The sequence below is a fragment of the Phacochoerus africanus genome, chromosome 9, assembly GCF_016906955.1.
Source record: "Phacochoerus africanus isolate WHEZ1 chromosome 9, ROS_Pafr_v1, whole genome shotgun sequence".
Lineage (NCBI taxonomy): Eukaryota > Metazoa > Chordata > Mammalia > Artiodactyla > Suidae > Phacochoerus > Phacochoerus africanus.
In genome coordinates this window covers 48,973,767-48,990,095 of record NC_062552.1, presented here as the reverse complement: position 1 = coordinate 48,990,095, position 16,329 = coordinate 48,973,767, and the positions used below count along the sequence as shown (strand labels likewise).

General features: G+C 43.9%; 1 protein-coding gene across 3 annotated transcripts in view; it reads right to left on the bottom strand.

The window, feature by feature from the left end:
• TBC1D2B (TBC1 domain family member 2B) overlaps positions 1–16,329 on the bottom strand; it is a 94,031-nt gene that overhangs the window by 53,347 nt on the left and 24,355 nt on the right. For all 3 annotated transcript variants that reach the window (XR_007137035.1, XR_007137036.1, XM_047796076.1), the window contains exons 2-3: positions 15,196–15,349; positions 5,525–5,690 (exon numbers count right to left, since the gene is read on the bottom strand). Coding sequence is in view for 1 of the 3 variants with exons in the window: in XM_047796076.1 (XP_047652032.1) it covers positions 5,525–5,690; positions 15,196–15,349 (320 nt within the window). In the remaining 2 variants the exon portion in view is untranslated. The remainder of the gene's footprint in view (positions 1–5,524; positions 5,691–15,195; positions 15,350–16,329) is intronic.

The window sequence follows — 16,329 nt, the reverse complement described above, 5'->3', positions numbered from 1 at the left end:
TAGCTGTGAGCTGTGGTGTAGGTGGCAGGTGCGGCTCAGGTATGGCGTTGCTGTGGCTGTGGTAGGGTGGCGGCTGCAACTCCAATTAGACCTCTAGCCTGGGAACCTCCATATGCCGCGGGTGTGGCCCAAAAAAGGACAAAAGACAAAAAAAAAAAAAAAAGTCCAAATACATAAAAAAGACAAATACTGAGAACTACTTCTGAATTTCAAACTCCAGAGATACAGGCTCACTGGAAGACTGAGCCCTCATCACACAAGGATACAACTCTTCCCCTCCCCTCAAGCTCATCACCATGTTACTAAAAGCCTATTGGCAGCAGCTCCTTTTACTTAAAACATCATGTCCAGCTACCAAGAAAAAACTGACAAGGTATACCAAAAGGCAAAAAAACCCCAAAGCTTGAAGAGTCAAACAATCATCAGAACCAGACATGGCAGCGATGTCGGAATTATCAGACTGGGGATTTAAAACTATTATGATTAATATGCTCAGGGCTCTGAAGGACAAGGTAGACAGCACGGACAGTGAAGTCCTAGGAAAGACACTAGAGACAGAAAACACTGCAACAGAAATGAAGAATGCCTTCAGCGGGCTTATTAGTAGACTGGACACAGCTGAGGAAAGAATCTCTGAACATAAGGACATCTCAATAAAATCCTCCAAAACTAAAAGACTACGAGATCAAAGACTGGGGTGGGGTGGAAGCGGGGCAGGAAGGGAAAAAGGACAGAATAGCTGAAGACTATGAGATAACCACAAAAGGTATAACATAAGCATTTAATGGGAATATTAGAAGAGAGAGGAAATGAAGAAGTATTTGAAAGGATAAAGATGGATTATTCCCACAAATTAACATCAGACACCAAACCACAGCTCCAGGAAGCTCAGAGAACACAAGTAGTTTAGATAAACGCCAAAGACCCGTACCCTGGCATACCATTTTCAAACTACAGAAAAATTAAAGATAAAATATTCTTAAAGAAATCAGAGGAAAAAACCTGCCTTACCTGTAGAGGAATAAAGATAAGAATTATATCCCGCCTCTCCTCAGAAACCATGGAAATGAAAATAGACTGAAATATTTAAAGTGTTGATAGGAAAAAAAAAATCCCACCAACCTGGAATTCTGAAATTATCTTTCCATATTGAAGGAAAGGGAGTTCCCTTGTGGCACAGCAGGTTAAGAATCCAGTGTAGTCACTGCAGTGGCCTGGATTGCTGCTACGGCATGGGTTCAATCCCCAATCTGGGAACTTGTTCCATATGCAGCAGGTGCGGCCAAAGAGATATAGAGAGAGAAAGAAAGAAGTGAAGGAGAATTAAAAAAAAAAGGACTTTCTCAGACCAAAAACAAAAAACGAAACACACAAACAAACAAACAAACAAAAAAAACTGAGGGAATCTGTTGCTAGTAGACCTACCAAGCAAGAAACATTAGGTTCTTTAAAGGGAAGAACAATAATGCAGGTCAGAAACTCAGATCCAACATAAAGAAAGAAAGAGTACTAAGAAGGAATAAATGAAAGTAAAATAAAAATGTTCATTTTCTTATTTCAATTGATCTCACAGATAATGGTTTATTCAAACAATAATACCAACAACGTATACCTATGTATACATGTTATATATGTTATGCTGATGTATGCTTTATAGATGCATGAGCTCATATTGTGCAATATTATGTATGCTTCTGTATACATGTGCTATGTATACTTTGTATGTAGTGAAATGAATGACAGCAATGATTCAAGGGCCAGGAGGGGGAAATTAGGACTATTTTGTTGTTATAAGGCACTCACACAACCTGAGAAGTGGAATAGTGTTATTTCAAAGTAGACTTGGATTAGTTGTAAATGTATATTGGAAACTCCAGAGCAACCACTAAAAAAAGTAAAAAAAAAAAAGTACAACTGATATACCAAGAAAGCAGAGAAAACAGAAACATATAAAATGCTCAATTAAAACCACAAAAGGGAGTTCCCGTCATGGCACAGTGGAAATGAATCCGACTAGGAACCATGAGGTTGCAGGCTCGATCCCTGGTCTCGCTCAGTGAGTTGAGGATCCGGCGTTGCCGTGAGCTGTGGTGCAGGTCACAGACGCGGCTCAGATCCTGAGTTGCTGTGGCTCTGGCGTAGGCCGAAAGCTACAGCTCCAACTAGACCCCTAGCCTGGGAACCTCCATATGCCTCGGGTATGGCCCTAAAAAGACAAAGGACAAAACACACACACACACACACACACACAAAACCACGAAAGGCAGTAAGAGAGTGAGAGACAAAAACAGAAACAAAGAACAAGGACAACAGATAGAAAACAGTAATGAATATAGTATATATTAATCCAACTATATCAATAATCACTTTCAATATGGATGGTATAAATGCACCAATTAAGGAGTTCTCTTGTGGTGTAGCAGGTTAAGGATCTGGCATTGTTGCTGCAGTGGCTTGGGTTGCTGCTGTGTGCAGGTTCAATCCCCAGCCTGGGAACTTAAAATAAATGTACCAATTAAAAGACAGAAACTGTCAGAATAGATCAAAAATCAGCCTGCAACTATATGTTGTCTACAAGAAACCCACTTTAAAATAAAGACACAAATAGATTAAAAGTAAATGGAGAAAAACATCAAAAGAAAGCAGGAGAGCTAGATTAGATTCAGACAGAATGGACTTCAAAGTAAGGGATAAAGGGGTCGATTCTCTAAGAAGACAATTCTTTTTGGCTGCGCCCATGGCATGCAGAAGTTCCTGAGCCAGGGACTGAACCTGAGCCACAGCAGTGACAATGCCAAATCCTTAACTGCTAAGCCATCAGGGAACTCCTAAAACATAACCACTCAATGTGTACACACCTAACAACAGAGATTAAACTATGTGAGGCAAAAACTGACAGAAATGAAAGGATGAATAGATGAATCCACTATCACAGATGGAGACTTCAACACTCTCTGCCTGAAAGAGACGAATCCAGCAGGCAAAAAATCAATAAGGACATAGCTGAACTCAACAGCATCATCAATCAACATGATGTAAATGACGTCTATAAATTACTCCATCCAACAAGAGGAGAATATACATTTTCCTCACGTGGGACATGCCTCAAGACAGACCACATTCTGGGCCATAAACCACACCTTAACAAGTCTTAAGACTAGAAATCATACAATGTCTGTTTTCAGACAATGGGATTAAACCAGAAATCCGTAACATAAAAGTAACTGGAAAACCCCCAAGTACGCAGAGATTAAACAACACATTTCCAACTAACACATGAGTCAAGTGCTTAGAGCGAAATTTAGAGCATCGAATGCATATATTAGAAAAGGAAAAAGATCTAAAATCATTCTAAGTTTCTAGCTTAGGAAATGAAAAAGAAGAGAAAATTAAATCCAAAGTAAACAGAAGAAAAGAAATACTAAGCATTCAAGTGGAAATCAATAAAATTTAAAATAGGAAATCAATACCAACAAAATGAAACCAAAGCTGTTTCTTGGAAAAGATCAATCAATTAGATAAGCCTCTAGCCAGACTAATGATGGAAAAAAGAGAGGATACTAATTACTAATATCATTAAAAAGGGAAAATGATTATAGATTTCATGGAAACTAACAGGATAAGCAAGAAATACAATGAAAAGCTTAATGCCCATAAACTTGATAACCTACATAGGAAATGGTCCTTGAAAGATACAATCTGCCAAAACTCACACAAGAACAACAGGCCTACATCTATGTTTAAAACGGAATCAATAATAACCTTCCAAAACAGAAAACATAGGCCCAGATGCATTCACTGATGAATTCTCCCAAACATTTAAGGAAGAAGCTGTATTAATTATCTACAATCTCTTTCAGAGGATAAAAGCAGAGAGAATACTTCCTAACTCATTCTGTGAGGCCAGCATTCCCTGAATGCCAAAACCAAAGACATTATAAGAAAAAAACAAAAACAAAACTATAGACCAATGTCTCTTATGAACATAGGTGCAAAAATCCTCAACAAAACATTAGCAAACCAAATTCAACAATGTATAAGACGAACTACACTCCACAACAAAGTGGGATTTATCTGAGGTATGGAAGACTCATCCAACATTTGAAAATCAGTTAATGTGATCCATCACAGCGACAGACGAGAAGAGGGAAATTCCATGATCAAACCAAGAGGTGAAGAAAATGTATCTGACAAAACCCAACACCCATTCATGATACAAACTCTCAGTAAACTAGAAACAGAGGAAACTTTCTCAACCTGATAAAGACTATCTACAAAAAACCTATGGCTAATATCAGACTTAATGGTAAGAAACTCAAAGTGTTCCCACTAGGATTAAGTACAAGGCAAAGATGTCATCTCTTACCACTCCTTTTCAACTCTGTATTGGAAGTCCTTGCTAATGCAAAAAGGCAAGGAAAAGAATTAAAATGTTGGGAAGGAAGATATAAACCGTCTATGCAGATAATAAAGAAATGATCAAAAATCTCTTGGAACTAATATGTGATTATAACAAGACTGCAGAATACAAGATTACTCCACAAAATTCATTTGGTTTCCTGTATACCAACAGTGAACAAATGGAATTTAAAATTAAAAATACAGCATCATTTATGTTACACCTATTAAGATGGCCAAAATCTGGAACACTGACAACACGGAATGCTGGCAAGGATGTGGAGCAACAGGAACTCTAATTCATTGCTGGTAGAAATGAAGGCAGGGCTGTACAGCCACTTTGCAAGACATTTTGGCAGTTCCTTACAAAACTAAACATATTATTACATATGATCCAGCAATCGTACTCCTTGGTATTTACCCACAGAAGTTGAAAAATTATATCCATGTAAAACCTGCACATGGATGTGTACAGCAGCTTTATTCATAGCAGCCAAAAAGTGGAAAGAACCCTAATGTCCATCAACTGAAGAATAGATACACAAAATATGGTATATCCACATAACAGAATATTATTCCGCAATAAAAAGAAATGAACTATAATACATGCCACCACATACATGAACCCTCAAAACATTATGCAAAGTGGAAGAAGCAAGACACAAAGGACCACATTCTGTATGATGTCATTTATGTGAAATATCCAGAACAGGCAAATCCATTGAGATAGAAAGTAGATTAGTCGTTACCGAGGGCCAGATTGGGAGGAGTTTAGAGGAAAAGGGAAGGGACTGCTAATAGGTTCTGGGGTTTCTTTTTGGGGTAATGAAAATGTTCTAAAATTGACTGCAATGATGGCTATCTCTATAAAATATCAACGGTATGACCTACCTCACAGAGTCAAACAATTAAATTAAACCATGAATGTGAACGTGTTTCACAGTATCAGGCACACAATAGGTGTTCTGTACAAGCTAAAAAAACAACGAAGTATACAAAAGTATCTTGCGAATGATGAATACCTTCACAAATGTCAGGTGGTTTTATAATTTCACATTTAAAACTATAACTATATTATCAGAAATAATCCATTTTCAGTTTCACGTGTCGCTTTCCAAAGACTCACTTGAGCTCAGTGCCCCATTGTTTCAAAGAGAAGTTGATGGAATTTGGATGTCCTGGGGCGGGCTGATTTGCAGCTTGCTCTCCCACCAGCTCTCCAGGGGCAGTTTCCACAGCTAGGACATTTCTGGCTTTTTCCGCAGAAGCATTTGCGTGTGAGTTAATTAAATCTGAAAAAACAAACAAACAAGTGTCAGTTACTCAAAGCTTACACAGGGAATTTGATATCCTACATAACATACTACCTTGATATATAAAAATCTACATAATATATATTATAGGTTTTTTTTTTTTTTTTAATCTTTTTAGGGCCATGCCTGCGGCATATGGAAGTTTCAAAAGCTAGGGGTTGAATCAGAGCTACAGCTGCCGGCCTACACCACAGCCATAGCCACAGCAACTTGGGATCCGAGCCGCATCTGGGACCTACACCACAGCTCATGACAACGCAGGATCCTTAACCCACTGAGCGTGGCCAGGGATCAAATCCATGTCCTCATGGATACCAGTAGGGTTCATTACCCCTGAGCCACAACGGGAACTCTTATAGTATATTTTTATTTCTTTTTCTTTTTTCTCTTTTTTTTCATTTATTTATATACATATTTTTTCTACTGTACAGCATGGTGACCCAGTTTCTTACAGTATATTTTTAATGCATACTACATAAAAATACAGTCTACAGGTGGCTACGGTGTTCTGCAACCATTTTCATCTAAAGTGGGTCCATGTTTCTCAAAGGAAAGTTGTATATGCCTCAAACCATCAAATGTTAATAGCATCAGCCCAGGGAAAGAAGCTAGGGCTCTTCTCTGCTGTCTTGTTAATCAGTAAACCCAGCATGAAGCTGAGATTATGGCCCACTCACAGACAAGGAATAATTCCTAGAATAAATTATTAGGTAAAAAAAAGCAAAGTGCAGACCAGATTACGCTAATGCTCTTTTGTATAAGAAAGTGAGGGGAATAAAATATATACATACTTACTAATTACAAAGAGTGACAGATAAAAAAAATTTGCATACAAAGGATGGCAGTTTAGTAAATTCACAGGCAAATGTATTGATGCTAGAGCATGATCAAATTTCAGAATATATTTTTAAAATGTAAATGTCTGAAATATTTGTTGCAATGATACGATGCCCAAGATTTGCTTCAAAATAATATTGTTATTTAACAAATAATAACTGTCTCAAATAACATGTATTTGCTTCCAAACAACAAAATTAAATGGGTAGCTATATCAATGAAACAATATGGGTCATAAAATACTAGTTGTTGATACCACCTAATAAACATGCGGATAATATTATATTATTCTCTCTTTGCGTATGCTTAAAATTTCCCATAATACAAACTTACTTTTCTAACATTTGGTTAAGATGTATGCAATAGTACTTTGTACTCTTCCACATGATATAATCTCTCTGAGAATATACATGTTTGTAAACAGAATTTAATATTGTTTCACAATTATCCATTTGATCCATATACCTCCCTTTAATTAAGCATTCCTACACTGGCAACATCAACCATCACTCTTTTAGGAGAAACAGAATCAAAGTGGAATGCTGAACACTGATATTCAAGAAAAAAATTGCTTTCTAATCAGATGAGCACATAACCTGAGCCACTTAGGCCAGGTCACTGTGAAAGTCAGTGGAATCCTGGACTCAGGGGCCCTGGAAAACTGATGTTCCGAATGAGAACACCTTATGACAGGCTCACACATTGTTGGAAGCTCACTAACTTGACCACAGTCAGTGTGGGAAGGGCTCCAGGAACACACTGGGGAAAGAAGCACTGGGGGCGACACAAAGCTATGGCTGTGTATCCACCAGAGGATCTGGGGCCTGGCCAGGAGAGTCAATACCTGGCTCATAGTAGGATTCTGAGTAGGAAAAGCAAGAGGGTGTGCTGAGTGTCAGAAGAATTACAGGGATGGCAATGGATTACAAGATTAGGTCCAGAAGGCCTGTAATTACAAATCACCATTGATGCTTCCCTTTTTTTTTTTTTTTTTTTTTGTCTTTTTAGGGCATACGGAGGTTCCCGGGCTAGGGATCCAATCGGAGCTACAGCCGCTGGCCTATGCCACAGCCCCAGCAATGCCAGATCCGAGGCGAGTTTGTGACCAACACCACAGCTCACGACAATGCTGGATCCTTAACCCACTGATGGAGGCCAGGGATCAACCCTGCATCCTCATGGATCCTAGTCAGATTCGTTACTGCTGAGACACAAAGGGAACTCCTGATTCCTGATTCTTGGTTCAAATTACCACCATGTACGAAGCACTAGGTACCTAGGCAGCAACAATGAGACAGAGTTCTTGCTCTAAAGAGAAACACATCTAGGAGAGAGACATCAAATGAGTAAATGTAAGCTCCAAGTCACCTCTGAAAGCATCGAGTCCCTGATCTTCTGAGGCTTATTTAGGGTTTAGGAGAAACCTCAGGGATTTTCAGAGGGAGAGAAGGAAAGGGTCTACCCTCAGCCTCACTCTTTGGTTCCTCTTTCCTCTATACACCAGAGTTCCACTTGAGCTTTCACTTGGCTAAAGAGTTCTAATAAACACATAAAAAATAAGCTCGAACACCACTAATCAGGTCTCGTCTCCTCTACTGACTTCATTTGTCAGGACAGGAAGGCCTACAGTCAGGGCTAGAAGGCAATCACCTGCCCCCGCAGTGACAACTGTCAAAGGGCAGGTGCAATACCCTCACAGGCAAAGCCTTACAACTCTACGCTGAGCCAGGAAATAAACACAAAGCACTGCAAGCCGAGTCCGGCCCCTCCTTCCTGTGTGGGCTGCCAGCAAGGAGAGCAGCGGCCCCTCTGTGGGTGAGGCTGTCAAGTGCTCTCGCAGGGCCCAGCGCCTGTTACCAAGCTGCTCAGGCCTTGTGGCAGCCCTAGGCCCACACTGGAAACGCTTCCTGAGGAACTCGGGCCCTGGGGGTGGGGTGCAAAAAGGGGACTGGAGGCCAGGGAGGATGTTGGCACAACAGACTGTTTCTCAAAGTCATTATTTGATGTGAAAAAGAAGCCATTTCCCAGTTTTAGCTATTATTGTTTTGTCTGGTTTTCTGTTTTCAAAAGACCACGTGAAATGTCCTAAATTAAAAGTGGAGCTGCTGGCTTCTCCTCAATTCACGTCCTATCATTAGCATTCAGGGAACTGCCTTAACGAGGACACAAACTAGGACAAGGCAGCATTTCCTTGAAGTCCTTAAGCGGATGGAGTGGATTTATGAATGTATGCTTTATCTTGCAGCTTCAGTGGGGAGAGAAAAATCTGTGTGCTTAAAGAGTTTTGGTGTTGAGACCGTCTCCATTATTTTAAAAATTTCTCAAATGCCTAAATGACACTGCTGAGCGAGCTTTAGAGTGCGAAAATTTACATTTCCTGGCTTCTGATTCCAGAGTGGCCATCCCCGGATCTCCAGGAGTCCTTCTCAATGGACACTTTCTAACACCAGGGGCCCAGAGTCTCCTGCCAGGATCCACACGGGGAAGGATCCTGTGCACATCTGGCACCTCTGTGAACACCCCCACCCCACCCCCACTCCTGGACCGCTGCCTCAGTCAGGCCCAGGACCCCTGCCACAGGAGACCTCCCATAAAACCAATGATGTGGTGGCGGAGGCGGCAGCCCAGAGGGAAGGGAAGAGCACTGAGGAAAGGCCATTACACGTGTGTCACAAAACATGCAAGAGCACCTGCAAGTCCCCGCTGGGACCCAGCTGGAGGACAGGCAGGGATTAACCTGAAAAAGCTTCGTTCCCCCTTTACGGAAATGAGATTAATCCAGCTTGTGAGGGTTGGTCAGGGGCTGTAGTCACCTTCCAAATGAGGCCCCACGTGCATCTAAGCCCAAAAGGAAGAAGCAGCCCAGCCACTGGGTGTGAGAGCCCCCCTGGGGGACAGTCCACATATCTGGGACTACCTGTCCATCTGCTCTCTTCTCACCACGGCCATAAATCCTGTGAGGAGAGCTGGACCCTAGTCTGACCTTCTAAGAGCCATGTGCCCAACAGCAGGCACAGAGGGGCTCACTAGACCCGAGTGAAAGGCTGCAGGGATGAATAACAGCCGACTGCGGGCAGCAGCCGGAGCCTGCCATTGCTCTCTTAGGGGCCACACTCCCATCCCTCCTGACTCCCCCGCTCCTGCGACCTCGCCTCTGAGAGACCCCCTGAACTGGGAGTGGGGGAGCACCCCTGACTCCGGGGTTTCCTGCTCCCTGCTTCCCTGCATCCGGTGCAGTTGCCCCGTTACCCTGCATTCACTGCACCCGATGCCACACAGAGCCAGGCCAGCCTGTCCCCACGGGCACCACACTCCAGCCTTCAATGGACAGTCTCCTCAGCTCTTCTCCAGGAGGCTCCCATAGGCTCCACCAGATACGGCCAGATCTAACCCCCTCACCACCTCCCTCCTTTCAAAGCCTGACACTAGGAACCACAGCGCCTTCGATCTAGAAGGGACCTCACAGAGCATCTTGTTTGCAGATGGGGGAAGTAGTGTGTGCCCGAGGTTCCAGAAGCTTTCTCCACTAGATCAGGCTGCCTCTCAGATACGACGCCGACAGTGACCATGACTTATGCTTTAAAACAACACATGGCGTTTTGTAGCATTTTGCAAACAGGATTACATAAAAGCACAGCTGCTTTGATGACTCTAGGGAACCGTGACATGACACGATTCCGTGGAATTCCTACAGCAGTGCTAAAGCAGGTGGTGTCCCATCCTCCTGGTTCCCCCCTGCCAGTTCTAGAGCTTGCACCAGACAGGAGGCGGCTGCAAGGCATGGCCACTTCCCCTCCCCTCCCCCCCACAAGCCGCCAGAGCACAGCAGTTACGGTCAGGCTGCTTCAGAGGAGGAAATGTGCAGTCATCCCTTAAACCATCTTCACCTTACCATTTTAAGCGAGAAATGCCCCCAAACTCAAACATGCACTTAGGCACTGAAGCCTCCTGTGTGCATGTGGGCTTCTGGACTCCTGAACTCTCCAGAAGTCTTAAAAGAACAACGTCTTGCCCTTCCTGGCTTGCTTGCTTATTAGCTGATATGGGATGTGAGGTAAGCAGAATGGGCTGGACGTACATTTTGTAATGAGGCTATTGGCTCCTCACAGGCCTCCTGTAGGTTCTGGCTGCTCATTCCCAACAGCGAAACAGTCTGCATTCTCTAGATTTTATCTGTGCAAGTCATTCCTTTGTGTTGAAACTAGGTCTTTATCTCTCCAAGCAAGGAAGATAGCAGAGTGCTGTTTGAGGCCAGGCATACTTTCAGAGGCCAGGCTGCAGAAGGAAGGCAAACGGATCAGACAAAAAGGTGACAAAGTCATTCCACTTTCTAAGACCTGACTGACTAATACAAAGCTGCGAATTCCAATCACACAGATGAACGGACTCTTGCTCTGTCACACAAACTCTAGAAAGGTAGGCAATTACGTGACAGTGCTGGCTGCCTGTCCAGTACTTGCAGACCCTGGTTTTGATGGTGGCCACATGCTCAGCTAAAACGCCCGCCTCCTCAAACTCCAATCCAGCTAGAAATGGCTCTGTGGCACAGTTCTAGCAATGAGGCATAAATCAAGAGTTTCTGGGAAAGCTTTCTGTTTTTTTATATATAGGTGCCACTCCTAAAGGCAGCTCAAATTAGTAGGAAAACTAATATTCTAAGGTCGAGCTACAGAACGGGTCCCTGCATGGCCCTGGCGAGTAACATAGCCAGCTATGAACTGCCTGTCAAGAGATGACCTCTATTTGTAAATCCCTAGTAGGTTCCCTGTTAACTGTAGCTGAGGGTAATCCTAACAGATTCAAAAGGATAATACATGGAGTTGCCATCATGGCTCAGTGGTTAACGAATCCAACTAGGAACCATGAGGTTGCAGGTTTGGTAGCTGGCCTTGCTCAGTGGGTTAAGGATCCAGCATTGCCATGAGCTGTGGTGTAGACCACAGATGTGGCTCGGATCCACACTGCTGTGGCTCTAGCATAGGCCAGTGGCTACAGTTCCAATTGGACCCCTAGCCTGGGAACCTCCATATGCCGCAGGAGTGGCCCTTGAAAAGGCAAAAAGACAACAACAACAACAAAAAAAGGATAACACATGTGTACATATATGTGAGACATAGACACCTTTACAATGAACATGCGGTTTCCTGTCTGATCCTCATACTGGGGGGACGCAGGACCAGGGGTGGACAAGGTTGTTGTTAGTGTTCCTTCCAATCCCCTCCAGCCAAAAGCCCGGCCAGGGGCCTGCATGGTGCCCTCTGCCCTCCTTCTCCCTCAAAGCTAATCCCATCTTTTAATCCTCCAGTTCTTCCACCATAAATCTCCCAACTCTTCCCATTTTTTTCCATCCTCCCTGCTGCAACTCTAGTCAAGGCCACTAGGATTTCTAGGCTGGACCACCGGTCTCCCTGCCAAGGAATCCATTCTCTCCCACTCGGCTATGGTTAATCTTCTCAAATGCACATTTGACCCTATCACTGCGCTTATCTTAGGTCTGGTCCCTGATCATCTCTCTGCTTTCTCTGTGTCACTCCTGCCCAGCCCCTCTACCTTTGAGTCACACCCTGGTCTCTAGGGTCTCTAGGGTCTCCAGGCCTTTCCTTCCTGACTCACCCGGCCAGGTCTGACCTCATCTTCGGGCCCCAGTTCGGCCACCTCCTAGTCCAGGAAGCCTGCTCTGATACCGCCAAGACCCTACCCTTCAACGCCGATGTGCAGGTCGGATTCCTGTGCTCATTCTGGCCCTGTGCTTACCAGATGGCATTGCACCGGCCTCTGTGCCTGTCTGGATCCCTCACTAGACCACAAACGCCTTGAGAACATGGACTGTGATTTATTTATCTTTATATCTGGCACCACACCTCGATGCAGGAATGCCTAGCGTGAAAGACTCAATGAACAATCTCCACGTGACAGATGAAGAAACAGAGGCTCAAAAAGAGAGGTATGCTCAAGACACTACAGCACGGATCAGCAGAGTTTTCCTTAAAGGGACAGATAGTAAGAGATTCTTTAAACTTGTGAGCCAAATGGTCTCTGTCTCAACTATTCAACTCTACCCCTGGTGTGCAAAGGCAGCCACAGACAACATGCAAATAAATGAGTGGTGCTTTATTCCAATAAAACTTCATTTCCACAGGCTGCAGTTGCTACCCTTTACTAGAGAGAAAATGACTCACTCAGTCTGACAGATAGTAAATATCAGATCCAAGATTCAAACCCAGGCCCACAGGGCTTCTTCCACCAGATAAGCTGCCTTCCAAGACACAGCTGCTTGTCAATGGGGATGTTTATTCCCCTTGTGTTTCCCCACGTTGACTTTAGGTGCTAGGAGGGTACCGATGGATGACACCCATTAGACAGATGAAAATGTTACCAAAAACTGGGTAGCAAGGAGAGGAGAGTAAGAAACGTTTTTACTTTTTAATGCAAATCAGAGTTAGAAAGACAAGTCTTCAATCCTAGCTAGAGTCAACATGGTTTAGGCTAAGCTTAACCTACTTTAACCAATTTTTATCTAAAATGACGATAAAACGAAAGGGCTACAATCTAGCTTTTTCTTCTTGACTTCCTTCTTTGTCGATTTTCTGATTGCCTGACGGTGCCAAGTTTCATTATTTGTTCTTAGAAGCTATCTAAAAATCAGCAGAAGTTCAAACGCTTTCTGTACATAAAATCTTCAAAGGCATTCCACAGGTCTTAGAAAAGTCCAGAGTCCCAAGTGCAGAGGTTCAGGCCCTCCCCAGCTCAGCTCACGGCCCCTGGGTTTTGGTCCTTCCATACACTCCTCTTTAGGTTACTGGAGGGCACTCTGCTCCTCTTACCCACCCTGACTCCTGGGCATCCTCAGGTCTCAGAGGGAGTCCCCACCCACCCTAAAGTTGTGCTCAACCCGGGCACGCTCTTGGGACCCTGTGCCTTCCCTGTCATGTTACCTTACTTGTCACACTCTGCTAGACTTGAAATTCCACGAGGGGAGGATCCAAGCCTATAAGGCATTTACTTGCTGAATGGATGAGTAAATGCCCAGGGTGCAGACCCTCAAGCCCCATACCAGAGTCCCAAAGCCAAATGTGGGCTGCAGGTGTTTTCTCCAGCTCCCCAGCTTCAGCACTTTGGCTTAAAAATGGAAAGATACATGTTATAAAGAGACCACGGCGCTAGTCGCCACTCCCTGCCCCTCTTTTGGTCTAATGCCTGAGTGTATCTTAGAGAGAAGTACTTGGGGTCCTCAGAACAAAGGAAATGAGACAAAATGAGCATCGTCTGTGCCAAAGGCACCAGCTACCACCTTGAATACTGGAGTTTCCTGGCAGGTTGCCAACACTGCAAATGACTGATACTGACTTATAGAACTTCTCTGGATCAAAAGTTCCAGAATAGCGGCATTTTTGAAAAACTCAGTCATCAATGAGCAGGAGTGTGAACTAAACATAGAGGGGGTTCTGGCTTGAAAAATGGAGGCATCCCCTGAGCTCTTGGTATCATTAGTGTTTAGGACATTCATGAAAATGACCCTAGAATTTTCACAGCGCAACAGATCAACAGGAATGAAGTACCCACAGTAATTTCTCACAGTCTGACCAGAGGGGGTAACGTGATAAAAAATATGGTGATTGGTAAAAAAACAAGGTTGGCAGGAAACACAGGGGATGTGGAGGGAAAAAATTTTTTTAAAAGTCCAAAAAGGTGTTTGCTTGCAAACCAAGTCGGCTGCACATGTGCCAGTGCTACCACCGATTTACCAAGAGCTCAAGTGCAGCCAGTGTTCTGGGCAAAGGTCCCCAGGGGCTGGGAAGTTGGGACCACACCTCTTCACAGGCGTGAGAACTGGCCTGTACTGGCTAAATTCCACTATGAACTCCTTTGATCCTTAAGAAATGCTGGTGTGATGGCCTGGCCCTTTCACACCTTACTTCCAGCCTCAGGGGCTACTTTTTCTGGGCTTGCTTTCCTTCTTGTGTGAAGAAAGGGTTCTCCACAAATAGAGCCCCACCTCTGCAGTCTGCAGAAGGCGGGGTGGGGGATGGTCTGTGAATAACTATCATCCTGTTTTTTTTGTCTGACAGGGCTCAGCACAAGTGACAGTCACAGGGGGTTTAATTTTTGATATTCAAATATAAAACCACATCATGGCTACACTGCAACTGGCCAGGATTAGCATGAGTTGTGGAAATGCCACAGCTCCAGGTTAGAGGGAATCTGACTGAGTCTGAGAGGTAAGGCCCTCCCAGTGGGCATCCCTGAGCCGTGGTGAGCGCCCTGGAGCACCTTCCCCACCTGCACAAGCACCTGGGACTCTACCACTCCTCCCCGGAGGGACTGTGGGCCTGGGGGCTTCACCTGCACAGAGGGTGGAGAGCAGGCTGGCCCCACAGTCAGACTGGACCTCAGCACCGCAGCCTGCTCCCTCTGCCCTCAGCCTACCACCTCTTCAGGGGGCTTGGTACATACAGGTTGTGCCTGACTCCTGAGGTTGTCATTAGGTTTAAATGCAATCTTGTACATGGAAGCAGAAGCCCCGAGTGACTGTGCAATGCTGCCTATTCAAAAGGGATCATCACCAGTATTTCCCTGCTAAGCTGACTGGCTATGTCAAATGTTGATACACCAGCAGTGACACAGGTCCCTCCCGCATCTGACCTACCTGTGTTATCTCTGGCCACAAGACCCTTAGAAAAATCCCCAGGAGTCGGGGAGGTCCTGCTGTCCCACTTTACCAGGTCGAGACTGTTGCAATATTCCCATCTCTTCTGCTGAAGCTCTTGTAACCAGTAAGTCATGAGTTGACGATTAGGGGCCTAAAAAGAAGGAAGGAAGAAAGCGTCATGGGCACCGATAAGATGAAGAACTTAAAAAATTAATTATGTTTACAGAGTTCCCATTGTGGCTCAGCAGGTTAAGAACCAGAGACAGTGTCCGTGAGGATGCAGGTTCAATCCCTGGCCTCCCTCGGTGGGTTAAAGATCCAGTGCTGCCACAAGCTGCAGTGTAGGGCACAGATGCAGTAGGATCTGGTGTGGCTGTGGCTGTGGCACAGGCCAGCATCTGCAGCTCCCATTCGATGCCTAGCCCAGGGACTTCCATATGGTACAGATGCAACTATTAAAAAAAAAATATATATATATATACACATATACACACACACACACACACACACACACACACACACACACACATATGTGTGTATGTTTTGTGAGGACAGACAGGACACTTTATCACATGAAAGGGGGAGTTCTCTTTGCCACAGGTCAAAGAAATGTCAATTTCAAGACTAGTAGCTTTTGTTCACTACAAGTGGGTCAAGGAAACAGCAATTTTTATATAAAGGATTTAACCTTAATAATAAGAAATCTTTTTAAATTCTAAAATTACAGAATGATTTATAACATTTTCCTCAAAGGTTTTAGGAAAGCTTGATATTCCTAGTGCTCTCTCAACTCTGAGTATCTACAAATTCCATCTTAAGAAATCAAATCTCACATAGGTATGGAGGATACCCTTGTCAAATCAAATCAAGTAATGGTATTTAAATTCTGTCAGCATCTGCGAAAGTGTGTAAAGGAAATGTGGATTAAAAACTAGAGGGAACATTTATTACAATGGCCAAACTTTTTACAAATGGACAATACCAAGGGCTGGAAAGGGTATAGGACAACTGGAACTTGCATTCACTGCTGCTGGGGATGTAAAATGGTGCAGCTTTTTGGAAAACAGTCTGGCAGTTCCTTATAAACACATACTAAGTGACCTAGCAATCCCACTTCTAGGTTTTCAGCCA